Source organism: Paramormyrops kingsleyae, chromosome 20, assembly GCF_048594095.1.
Source record: "Paramormyrops kingsleyae isolate MSU_618 chromosome 20, PKINGS_0.4, whole genome shotgun sequence".
Lineage (NCBI taxonomy): Eukaryota > Metazoa > Chordata > Actinopteri > Osteoglossiformes > Mormyridae > Paramormyrops > Paramormyrops kingsleyae.
The window spans coordinates 17,794,592-17,807,525 of NC_132816.1; the positions used below are offsets into that span (position 1 = coordinate 17,794,592).

The 12,934-nt window shown below is 50.0% G+C and overlaps 1 protein-coding gene across 2 annotated transcripts in view; it reads left to right on the top strand.

Moving 5' to 3' along the window:
- Nucleotides 1-12,934, top strand: part of dock1 (dedicator of cytokinesis 1) — a 134,102-nt gene that overhangs the window by 81,472 nt on the left and 39,696 nt on the right. For both annotated transcript variants that reach the window (XM_023830845.2, XM_023830846.2), the window contains exons 28-29: nt 6,506-6,607; nt 7,891-7,985. In XM_023830845.2, the coding sequence (XP_023686613.1) occupies nt 6,506-6,607; nt 7,891-7,985 (197 nt within the window). The remainder of the gene's footprint in view (nt 1-6,505; nt 6,608-7,890; nt 7,986-12,934) is intronic.

The following is a 12,934-nucleotide window of genomic DNA, read 5'->3' on the forward strand; positions in this document are numbered from 1 at the left end:
GCTGGTGCTATGGAGATGGCAGCCCTGCTCTGTCTCCTCCCGATTTCAGAATCACGTTTCCCCTACTCCATCCCAAGTCGGTGTGTAAATACAGCGCCTTCCCCACGTCTGTGTACGGGGGGGGTCCCAACCCTTAGCATGTGTACCTTTGTGCGCTGAGCCTCCTCCAGTGAAATGATGTTCGTCGAGCAGTAAAATCTATTTCCTCCTCCTGAATAATGGATGTCCTTGTTAATAGAGATGTAATGTTTCAGACAAATGGAGTATGGAGAGGTTTCTGCAGCTTGCGTAAGGAGCCGAGGAACTGGCCGATGCCGGGCCTCCTCATCCACGGCCTCAGACCTCCAATCCAGACGGCGGTCGTACTGTCGTTTTACGGTATTTTCTCTGATAATTCTGCACATAGTTTCAGTGAAAATCAGATTTGTTTGTTGAACTGCATGGGAAGATATTTCTCAGCAGCTTCCCTGATTTCAGAGCGCTGTGGTCAGTCGTGTCCATACATGCCGTGCTAATGTCTACAGTGTCTCTGATGGGGGGGCAGAGCATGTGTGCGTCTGTTTGCATGCATATGTGGCTGATGCAGGTCTCCCTGTCTGCATGCAGGACACATCATCCATGTTTTAGAATTGGAATCCCCCTCATATTTGGGCATATTTGTCATGCTCTAAAATGTCTCTCATGCAGAAGGTGTGTCACATGCTTCTTTACCACCTTACATGCCAGCCTCCTGTTCATTATGGCCGTCGCGCTCAGGCTCTGCGTTCCCGGCACGGACCATTTCGGGTGCCGTTCCGTGCGGGGGCGCGGAATCTGAGCCGCTCGGATCCAGGAGGGAATCTCATAGGAGAAACGCCATTAATCGGGCGTGCCATCTGACCCCTGCCCATCTGACCTCAGCTCCCCTTAAATGGAAGCTTAACATGGCACCTACCCCCTGCGATGAAAGGGGGTGTTATTAACATGATTATTATTATTATTATTATTATTATGCAAAGGTACATGTCTAATGGGATGCTTCAGAGGGGTATCAGCTGGTTGGGGGGGGGGGGGGCAGATACAGCTGAAATCTGTTTACATGTCTCCTTGTAAACTGTCAGCAGCTTTAAATGTGTCCTCTTAAGCCCCCCCCCACCGCTGCACGTCTTGCTAGAGCTCAGTGTAAAGTGTAATTAGATGTCTAAGTCTCTGGCGACACGGCGGATCAACACGAGTCACTCACGCTGCCTCAGCTGCCGGCGGAGGTTAATGTCACCGCGGCTTCGCAGAGATCCTATCTGAGCACGGCGGCCGCCGGGCCGTTCATCGATCGCTTCTCATTGGCCTCGTATTTTTATTTTGATAGCGTTCTCTCGGTTGAGAGGTTGGTTATGGATTCCAGATGCATTGATAAGCCCTTCATTTCCCTCACTGCGGACCGAAACCTCGTCTGTCTGGTTTTTAAATGTGAGCAGGAAAGCTGGTTGCGCGCTCAATGTGCATTTCGTTTTTTTTTTTTTTACCGTTGCCGTGTAAATATTACAGCTCCTTGAGTCACCCCATCCGCACCAACCGCTCAGATAATGATTTGTATTCATTCAGAGTTTTGGCATGTAAGGGTGCACTTGTGATGCTGCTTGACCGTCCAGTAGTGCTTTCACGAGGAGTGCTATGTATGAATAATTACCTTTTTATGTCGTATTCTCAGCAGCTTACCCTCTACCTTCCATAGCGTTTGCTTCCTCTGTACAATGCGATTGAGTTTAGTGAATGAATTGTCCTTCCTTCAGCAGCATGCCTGGGCATTGTAGCAGTTGAAATAGACATGTCGTCTCCTGTGGTGATTCATGGTGCTTTGCAACACTGGCCAGATTTGAGCCGATTGAAGTGTCCCCAAACTTCATGGAGTAAAGCAGGCATGTAATCAACATTGTCCGAAAAATGATATGGATGGAGATGCTTCTGACTGGCCTGTTTGCTCCCTGTTTTCTTTACAGTGTGTCTTTACAAGTCATTTGGCTGTGGTCTGCTCTGTAATTAAATGTAATTTTGTATATAAACTGTTCCATCTGCAGTGTACCTGCTTCAGTCAACATCTCGATGGATGTTTGACAGATCGGTGTGTGCGTCTGCTGCTGGAATGGCATAGATGTGTGGAAGTGGCTGAAGGAGAGGTTTGAAAAGCTCTGTCCTGCCAGCTTCTGTGTGCGAAGACCAGAACCTGGCTGGGGTGCTGGACGAGCCAAGCAGAGATACCTGAGTGTTCAAATACTCGGTCCCAGTCGGCTTAATTACAGCCTAAAAGCTGGACTCTGTCTATCTCTGTGTCTCTGAAGAGCAGATGCCAATTTTGTCTGTCATTAGCCTGAGACTATTGCTAATCCATGCAGAGGAACAGTGTGCCGTCTGTGCATGGCGAGTAACATGATCCTTTGTTCCATCATATTTGCATTGAAAATCTCATGGCTGATTGCATTAACCAGTCGGAATTGTGCAGTCTGCATTTATTTAACCCTTCAGTTTTGCAGGGGTCTGCATTTTTTTAACCCTCCAGTTTTGCAATGGTCTGCATTTATTTGTCTCTTCGGTTAGGTAATGGTCTGCATTTATTTGACCCTTTGGTTAGATGGCGGTCTGCATTTATTTGACCCTTTGGTTAGATGGCGGTCTGCATTTATTTGACCCTTTGGTTAGATGGCGGTCTGCATTTATTTGACCCTTTCGTTCAACGGTCACCATTACTCACTGCTAGTCAGTTTTTTTTTGTTGTTTTTTTTTTCCCCTCCCAGATAGATTTTTTTGGCTGCTTTCTGCATTTTCCTATTTTGAAATGTTTATTTTGTTTATGACCTTTCCCTGTACAACACAGGGGCAACAGGATGAATGCAAACAGACAGGTTTGCTGGTGTCGCATCTGAAGGAGGAGCTCAACTAGCCTGAAGTCAGTGCTAAATATGAGCCTGTACTGTATGTGTGGGCTGGGAAGATGCGTCCTTTCAGGGTAATGAACTAATCTGTCAAATTATCAGTAGCGGCCGCCGTGATTGGCAAGCAAATGGAACCGGGCCGTGATAAGACTTTTATTATGATTTTTTTCCCCCCAGTGACATATGAAGTGAATCTGGGGCAGCTGCAGGGCTTCAGCCACCGGTCAGGCAGTTTCCTTTTACTGGTGTCCTCAGGCACACGATGGGGGGGTGGCCGTATGGATGTGACCACATCGAGGGGCATAAGATTTATTACGATTCATTTTGATGTTTACAACCCCGCTGTGAGCGGACGCCCATCCTCCAACACGCATGCCCTTCAGCTGCCCCCGGAAACCACTGTAGCAGTGACTTTGTAGCGATATGATCAGGGGCGGGGCCACAGGCGCACTGGTCCCAGCTGAAAGCTGATTGGCCCTTGGAGTGCTACCGCCTCTGTCACTCACCCATTCAAAACATATCGTTGGCTAATAAGGGTGGCTTGTCTGTTAGAATTATGTTCTCACCTATGCGCCCTACTTTAAAAAAAATCCTACAACCCCCCCCCTGCAAGATGGAGTACTGTTGGATCATGCAGCTCTGTGGCATGGGGTGGGGGCCTTCATAATGCCCTGTTACCTATCCTGGTGACATTTCCTGACCGAAGCAGAATAACAGGAAACAGAAACACTAATTCATTGCTTCGTTTGTCATTCCGGCTCTGAAAGGCCACTTTAAATGTGCCCCTAGTTCTTTTCCGGAAGCCTGTTCCTGTCTTTCTCTTTATTTAATATCCCGCCTGTTACATATACTTCTGTCCCGCACAGTGACATTAATAAGGTAAATGCCACGGGACCGGAACGCGGCGCACTGAGTCGGGATGCCGGCGAGCGATGGATCTCTGCTGGCTCTTCTAGGGAGGCATTGCTGGGTCTGCACAGAGGCAGTGTGTTGTAAGCTGCCTGTTTGTTTCCTTCGCTGCCGTTTCTATGGCAACGTTCCCTGGTCCATCGCTAAGTGAAAGTGAAGAGATCAGGCCTTTGAGGACAGGAGGCGTAATCTACTATCATGCAGGACGGCGTTTAAAAAACTTATATGTGTGTAAGTTATATATATGTGGTGTGGGCTCTGCCCTCTTGCTTCTGCCTGCCCAGTGGTTCTGTTCAGACTGGGTAAACCCCATCCCAGTATTGGAGATTGACCCGACCCGACCAGCTGGTGTGCACCAGAGCCCCCAGTCCTGCTCGCCGCATGGTAATCGTGATGAGGCGGCAGCCTCTCTCAGCTTTAATTCATCCTAATGGGTTTTTTTCCCTCCATTAAGGAGCAAATTGGTAAAATAGCAATTACTTGTGTTTGGCGGCATAAATATCATTCCAAGCTGGGCCTAATGCTTCGTGAGTAAAATTAACATTTTTGGCTTTTGGTGGATGTTATTGCAGCTGGCTATCGTTGGGCTTTGAGCTCCTCAGCTGGCTATCGTTTGGCTTTGAGCTCCTCAGATGGCTATCGTTTGGCTTTGAGCTCCTCAGCTGGCTATCGTTTGGCTTTGAGCTCCTCAGCTGGCTATCGTTTGGCTTTGTGCTCCTCAGATGGCTATCATTTGGCTTTGAGCTCCTCAGCTGGCTATCGTTTGGCTTTGAGCTCCTCAGATGGCTATCGTTTGGCTTTCAGCTGCTCTGCTGGCTATCGTTGGGCTTTTAGCTCAGTTGATTATCGTTGGGCTTTTAGCTCCTTCGCTGGCAATCATTGGGCTTGTAGCTCCTTCGCTGGCAATCATTGGGCTTGTAGCTGCTCAGCTGGCTATCGTTGCCCTTTTTGCTGCTATCGTTGGGCTTTTTTGTGTTTGGGGACCAATCTGCTTCGAAAAAATTTTAGTCAGGATTTGTACTTTCTAAACCTGAACTTTTCTCCTCTGGTTAATTGGGTGAGCTACCATTAATGTTTTATCGGGTTACGGGACTCATATAACTGGACCGTTATCTGAGTGAATGCAAGCCTTAGCGAGCTTTAGCTGTGCGAGCGGCATGCATGCAGCTCATCCCCAGTTTGAGCTTACGATTCATCTTTCTCAAAGAAGCTCGCATCAGATAAGGACGCGACTGAGAGAGACCGGCGCCAGGTCATTGTTCCTTCGGAGCTGCCGCTTCCCAAGCCGCTTCAGATTACTGCTCCGAATAGAGACTTCGCCGCTTTGTCTTATGTCTTGTTTGCTCCTCTTCTCTCTGCCAGGCGGTTCTTTGCGCTCCCCGAGTGCCGTAATTGGGAGGATTTGTGGCGATTTTCAGACAGCTCAGGGTTTTCAGCAAGCTGTGTGGATCGTGTCTGGTGGTCACAGATCTCCAGATACCTCAAACTTATGTCCGCGCCTCACAGCGCCTTTTCACACAGCAGTTCCCCCCCCCCCCCCCACCTCCCTGAGCTACGCTCTGTCGCCCCTCCGTTATCGACTGACTTGTTTTAGCTGGGAAAATTTTGGCTAGTGATTCTGGGGTTACAGGTGCAAATCCTGGGTCTGAGTCTGGGGGTGGGGGGTCAGGGGCAGGGAGTCCATATTAATCTCCCAGTTGTGCTGCCTTGGATAAATGTTGTTTTGAGGCAAAGGTGCTTCTTGGCAAATAGTAAATCTGAATATAATGAGAGGGTAGTGTGATGCAGTGACCTTTTCCTGCATAAATTGGAAGGGCTTTTAGCCTGGCTTGCTAGCATTTAAGGTGCATGCAGATTATCTTAAATCACCAACGCAATTAATCAATTAATATTAATAACGCTTTTGGCTCTACACGCTCCCCTGGTCAAATGAGGAATGTCTTTTAAATTAAAAGGGCCAATTTTATCATTAGCCAATGATAGTTGTGAATTATGAGTGACAGGGGGCGGGCACACTCCGGAGGCCAATCAGCTTTCAGTGCCCCTGTGGCCCCGCTCCCTGTATTCGGCATTGATACGATGGCTTCTTTAATAAATAAGCGATGGTAATTATTTTTTTTTGTGCTCAGTTCACGCTGCTAGTGAGTCCTTTTGCTGACACGTTTGCCGGAGACGCACGTAATCCCGACGTGCATTCTCGCCTGCATTGTCCCCATCAACGCGCCCGATTTGGTTTATGTCGGCGTCCCTCCTCCCCCTTATTGCGCCGCAGCTGCCGTGACTCCCGCCCGGTCCGAGGCCACAGGAGTCTGTTTCTGTACCATTAGTTTGCAGTAAGTCTCCAGCTATTAGTGATTATCAGATGCTGGTTCAAACCACGGGATGCATTTCCTGTTTTTTTTTGTTTTAACACCCTGCCACCTTTAATCACCCCGCTTGGCATACGGTACCTGCTGTTAAAGAGAGGGACCTCTTGTGGCGAGTATAAAATAGAACAACCGTGAAGGCCACATTCAGCCTGCGAGTGAGTCCGAATGCGGGGCCCCCGTTCCTCCACTCCTCTCTGCTTTGACGCAATCTGTTCCTTTGGGGCCTTGGCACAGATGTCGAGCAGAGTTATTGATTTTAGTTACAGCGTTTGTTTGTCTGTTCTCCCTCTCCCCCCTCCCCCCTCTGTCCCCGTCCCCTAGGGCAGCTTCGTGGCCTGTATGACAGCCATGCTGCGGCAGATGGAGGATTACCACTACACACACCTGATCGGCGCTTTCGGCAAGATGAGGACGGACGTGGTGGTGAGTGAGCGCCGCCCCATGCCGCTGCTTCTCTTGTTCCCCTCTGGATCAGCAGCCCGCGCAGTAAATCGCTCAGCTGGCTATGGGATTTTCTTACCTGCACGAAAATGTTCTGAGGGCAGAATGAAAAATGATTGGTTATCTCTGAATCAATCAGATTGTAGAATTTAGTTTTAGGATTTAGTGATCAATTGTCATTGTTGACACACCACAGCACACAGTGCACGACGACGAAATATGTCCTCTGCATTTAACCCATATGTGACAATGTGACATAGCAGGGGGCAGCTAATTCAGCACCCGGGGAGCAGTGCTTGGGGGCGGTGCTTTGCTCGGGTTGGTTCTGTCTTCTCTGGTCGATTTGACCCACCTCCTCTACAATCTGATTGGTTCAGAGAGAGAACCAATCATTTTCCATTCTGCCCTCAGAACATTTTTGTGTAAGGAAAACCCCGATGAGCCAGTAACTTGCTCACTCGCAAGCCCACCAGCCTTATTTTTCTACACATTAACTCAAATTAACGTTCCCGCTCCACTCCTTAATCGCATCTACGAGCCCCCTCCCCCAGTCGAGATGCCGGTGCTGGGGAGCCACCTTACCTTCCGGTGAGGGGGCGCACCTGTCGATCTCCTCCCCGGGCACCTCATCTTGGGTTCATGGCACATGGTTACCCCTGACAACCGGTCCCATGGCAGCACCCCCACTTTAATGAAACACAGACTTATTACCCTCACAGTGCTGGCTGGGTCAGGGCACGCCAGCGCGAACCCCTGGACACTGTGGCTGTAGGTATCCTACAGCTAGATCTTTCTGGTCGGGGGCTGCAGGGACGTTAGGGCCCCCAGACCTGGGCTTGTCCTGATTGGCGTGCCTAAAGTAGCCAGACTGGCTGCGGCTGAGTGGCCGGTTCCGTAATGCTCTGCTGCAGCGGAAGAGTGCAGGTGATTACCATGCTGACTGGGGAATTTCGCTGTTCTGCGCGGTTTTGTGTGTGGGTGTTTCACGGATCGGAAGGCCGCCGGTTTAAATGCCAGGGTCGGCAGAGTGATGTCACTGTTGGGTCCTTGATCCAAGGCCTTTAGCACTCAGTTACTCCAAGGATCGTCTCACCCTGCTTTCTCATGTTTTTCCAGTATGTAAATATGTAGAGGCATGATCCTCCCACAGGGTGGCGCCGGTTCTGATTCCCTCCGAATAAACCCGTTACCCACTCCAGGCTCCGAGATCAGGATCCAAAGCTGCCACCATCATCTGAAACGGTTCCCCCTCATTTCTACTGCAGGACTTCCTGATGGAGACCTTCATCATGTTCAAGGATCTCATCGGCAAGAACGTTTACCCTGCTGACTGGGTGATAATGAACACCATGCAGAACAAGTAAGTGTGGGCCTTCTCTTGCCCTGCACCCCCCCACGCCTCCGCGTTGCCTAGAAACGACAGATGGGTGGCACGCTGTGACGCTCCCGCCCTCATGATGCCGGCACGTTCTCCCGCTCCGCATCCCCTGCCATCGCCCAGAGAGCTTCTCCTTCGGCGGCTGGCAGCCGTTCCAGCCTCCAAATGTAGCGAGGGGGGCCGGCGGGGGCCGGGGGCCGCGACTCTGTCCCCCGCAGCCTCCAGCTCCCTCGCTCTCTGAAGGATGCTCCTGCTCTCTGCATTCATTCAAAGGCTCGTAGCTGCAAGATTTGTTCTGGTGATGCGTGCGTGAAGCTTCTAGGCAGTTTGGGATCATTTCAAATGCGCAAGAACATTTAAAGTGCGTAAATGCATAATTATTATACGGCTAAAAGTGTTTTAAGAAAATGCTGTGGACGCACCTGGAGGGAAGGGGGGGGGGGGGGGGGTATATAGAGGGGCCCCAAATTCTGTCCACTGTGTGTGATTTCTGCTGGGGGTGGGAGCATGGCTTTTGTTTGCCTGTAATACCCCTCTATATGCGCATTGATAACAGTTTCTTGATGGAAATATGTTTTTCTTGGTCATGAGTTAATGAGATGGCTGCGGGCTGCGCGGAACTGGGTTGTTTGGTATTGGAATTCGGAGAACCGGCGATTCTGGAGCTCCGCACCCGGATGGCCTGGCGTGTCCCATGTCTAGGGCCGGCTATGAGTGGCCGTGGCCTTCCTGGAGCAGGAAATGGGTCAAACACAGTATCACCCAGGTTCTTCACTTTGTCCTCCTCTTATGTGTTTGTCTTTCACCCGTCAAACAGTAGGGGGCGCACTCTACATGTCAGCCCTCTATTGGGTTTGTCTGAGGAGCTGTGGGGGTGCTTCACAGCATGTTGGCTGGAGGGGGGGGTGGCATATGCCGGCAGGTGTCTTGACCTGCATCTCTGCCCCTTGTCATCAGCTCAGCCTGGTGGCAACCAATTAGCTCACAATAACAAACGGCCAAGGGTCCTTTTGTGTCTCTGGGATTGGGGGGCGGGGCAGGGGTGATAAGGGCGCCATAAGGGAGCCCAGACCATCTGGGGGTGTGGTGAGGCCGGCTGATTGGCTGAGGATCAACGGTCAGGCACCGCGATGGTCTGTCCTATCATGCAGACACCCTGGTGCCAGAGGTGGGAAACTGAGATCTTCTGCGTCTGACATCACCCCCCGTGTGATGAGTCATAAGCTGGGGAGGTGTGATGTTGGGAAGCGATAAATATGTTCCTGTTTGTCTGGCCGATCAGTTGAAACAGCTTGATGTTTCAGCCGGAGGATCAGAGACACGTACGGTGTTGTTGTATTTATGGGCTTTTCTGCTGTTGGTGGGTTAATGCTGTTCTTGATCACACAGTTGTAGGTTGTGTGTCTGCACATGCACAACTGTATGACAACTGTATGTGTGCATGTCTGTGTGTGTGTGTGTGCTTGCGCATGCGTACATGCGTGCGTGGGTGTGTGTGTATATTGGTGTTTGCATGCATGTGCGCATGTTTACGTGCGTGGGTGTGTGTGTTTTTGTGCGTATGGGTGTGTGTGTCCCAGGGTCCCACAGGTATATATTACGAATGTATTCCCGTACTTAATCAATCCTTGATACCCTTTGCGGTCACACTGTGACCAAATCGCTCCCCATGTGTGTCACGCAACTCGCTGTGCCGAGCGGTGCCGCATCCCAGAGCCGGCCATTTGTGTAGCCAGTCTGACCCCAGCCCGGGGCCCAGGGGGGACACCCAGGCCATTCTGCTGTGGCACAGCATACAGACTAATGGCCCTTTATTGGCTTTCAATGTCTTGCACCGTCGTTTTTCTGCTTCGTATTGAGTGCTTTGTCCTTTCGTGGGTACAGCATATCTCACCCACTCGAGATTCTGAGATTCGTTCTCCAGTGTTTGTCCAAAGCTTCACCCGCTGCTGCTGGGATCATGGGGGTGTACTGTAGGTAGGTGTGCCCCCCCCATCCCCCCCCCGGTCAGTAGGCTTATTCTGCTTGTTTTCCAGACTTACCAGACTTAACACTTACACTCCATTTTATATCCATCAGACAAAATCCTGCTAAGTTGCGTCTGAGTATTTCTACACGGGGAGTCCTTGCGCGATTTAGTTTTGGATTTTAATTCTTCTCTTTAATTAGCTTGCACATCATGAGAGGCTCCCTTTTAGGTAACAGGAACAAGGGACACCGAGGAGACCGTCTGAAACAGGACACCTGTAGATATCCCTGGAGCCGCTTTGGTGGCTCAGGGAAGGTCTTTGAGCTTCACTTTATTGCCTGGCCTCCTGTGCCATGAGTATTAAAACACGACATCATCAGGTCTGCTATGATTCCGGGAGCCTGTTAATAAGAAGCCAGTGTCACTCACAAAGATAGAGATGGCACTGTGGAGACTGACACAAACCCTCTCCGAGCCGTGATGCACATGTACAGTAGCTGTGCCTGACCGCCGTGTTTGATCAGAAGCTGCTTCCCTGACCGCGGAACCAGAGTCATGGTTCTCATTTAATGGGCGTCTGGACCTCACGACTCGGTCCGGCTTGTATTGGTGTGCGGGGCCGTGGTCATGTGGAGGTTTGGGGAGGAGAGTGTATGAGCACCAGTCCTTTGTGCACCACAGCAAAAGAGAGAGCACTGCATTACCTGTTTGTGAATGCTTACAGAATAATTATCTGAAGGAAGAAGGGGTATTTGTGTATGAATATATGAATACAGATGATGGTTTTCTAAAACGAGAGATTCTTTAAAGATTTTGTAATTAACTGTGCGGAGTCTGAGATGGTAGAAAATGGTAGACTTATTCAGAATAGAAGCATTCATTAACACAGGAGTGTGATGGTGGGATTATTGTGTGGTGTTTGGGGGGGGGGGGTGGGCACTGTGGTCCACTGATCAGTTTAATTAATCATTGCGCGTGTGCGTGCGTGAGCACACGTCTCCGTATTCGGCTGATTGACAGCCTAATAATCAGTGTATCTGCAGGAATGTGCCACATCCCTCAATTACCACTCGCAGGTTTTCCGTGGGACGCACTCCCATTCCTGCTACAGGAATTATTTTGCATCATTTGCAGATCCCTCCCTAGTGTACTTCAGATGCATTTATAACCTGTAATTTATCGTTTGGATTTAGAAAAAAAATACTTTAATTGGACGCTTACTTGGATGAGCATTAGAGTGCAGAGCTCCCTCTCTTTGGCGTGTTGGGCTGATGGTCTCTGCCTGGTCCTGCTTGCCAACACTTCGCGCTTCACATGGACCTGTCCCGTTACCCTAATCCTTCAACGCCAATTACAGCTTCATTTGGTTCCTTGAGGCTGCAGTAAATGCAAACCGTTTAATTGTCCTGCAAACAATGGCTGCCTTACTTGCCCCCACTGGCCTGCTGGACTTTGATCTTAGCTTCATGCCTGTAGCGTTTGTGGTTTCAGTCACACATTCAAATTAGTATTTATTTTCTTTTTTTGCTTCTGACCGGAGAGATCTGTCCAGGTCAGACAAGTTTTACATTGCAGAGCAGTATAAGCATGTGTTTCGGGATGTTTATAGATTGTCTCTTGTTCTTAAATGACACCCGCACGTTATTAGCAGTTAGCATTACCAACGAATTGCTGTCGACATCCTGGGGAATCGATTTGTGTTTTTGAACCGTGTCTGCGGGGGATAACGGGCAGGCGTCGACACCCATGGAGCGGTACGACATATCCCCATATGCCGCTAAGGCTATTCGCACTCTCTTACCGCCATTTAAACGCTTACAGCATTCCGCTTGGGGCGCGCCATCGCCGTAATTTTGACGAATGGGGTTTCCGGAGGAGAATTCCCAAAGCTCATTAACTGATGAACTCCCGTTGCCGACTCCGTCTAACCAGTCCACCCAAGCGCCCCCATGCCCGTCTAATCGTGACTCTGACGTCTTAGCGCCTCCTAGTGATGGCTGGTGACTGCAATGTGTTTATCACGCTTTTCTTAAACGGTAAGGAGGGCTCTGTTCGCTGTTAGTGCTCCTTTATCTGTGATCCGCGTTTCTGTGATTTATGTCCCTTATTTGTGCTGTAACCCGACTGGTTCATCATAGAAGAATGCCAGCTAACCACTGACCACCCGTTAGGAGAGACTCCCCCAGACATTGGGGTTTTTATTATTATATAGCTTCCCATGGTGGCATTAACTACAACCCGCCCCTGTGGCTGCTCTTCGTAGAGCAGCTGTCCTCAGACCTCTTTGCACTCTGCACCATCAGCAGGATGTGAATCTGCTTGTAGCTGCAGCTCTGAGTGCCGTCACCGTCCCTGGAGTCAAACCCGGGACCCGAGCCGTTCCTGACCGAAGGCCGTGCCGGGCTTTACTCTGTGCCGGTACGCATGGAGACTCTGTAGCAGGCTGTGGCACCTTGGCCCCCATCCATTTGAACTGAACATTTGGGTCAGCTTCATAAAACCGTCCCCCCCCCCCCCACCCTTTAAAAGACAGCTACGACTTAGACGTGATGGTCAGGTGGTCCTGTAGCCGTGTGGCATTTAGAAATGATTTGGGATTGATTCGCTTATGGAACAAAAACCGCAGTGACTTGATCTCTCCAGGTTACTCTTGTGTGTTGCCCCCTCTGGTCTCGTGCTGCCTACCCACTCTTGTGTCGCCTCCTCGCGTCATGTGACTTTCATCCTCCGCAAGCTATTGGCCGAACCCCATCTGTTCTTGGGGTCCATTTTACCACGTGAGTCATATGCTGTCTGCAATATGTTTGTGTATCCCGATGTGATGCGGCTGCATGCATGGGAATGCGAGTGTGCCATTAATTCCGCAGTGGGCTGAACATGCAAGTAAACGGCTTGCATCATGTTACTGTAACGAGGCTTAATGACCTCAGATGATAGTTTAGGGCTAGCGAATAGTGTGTAG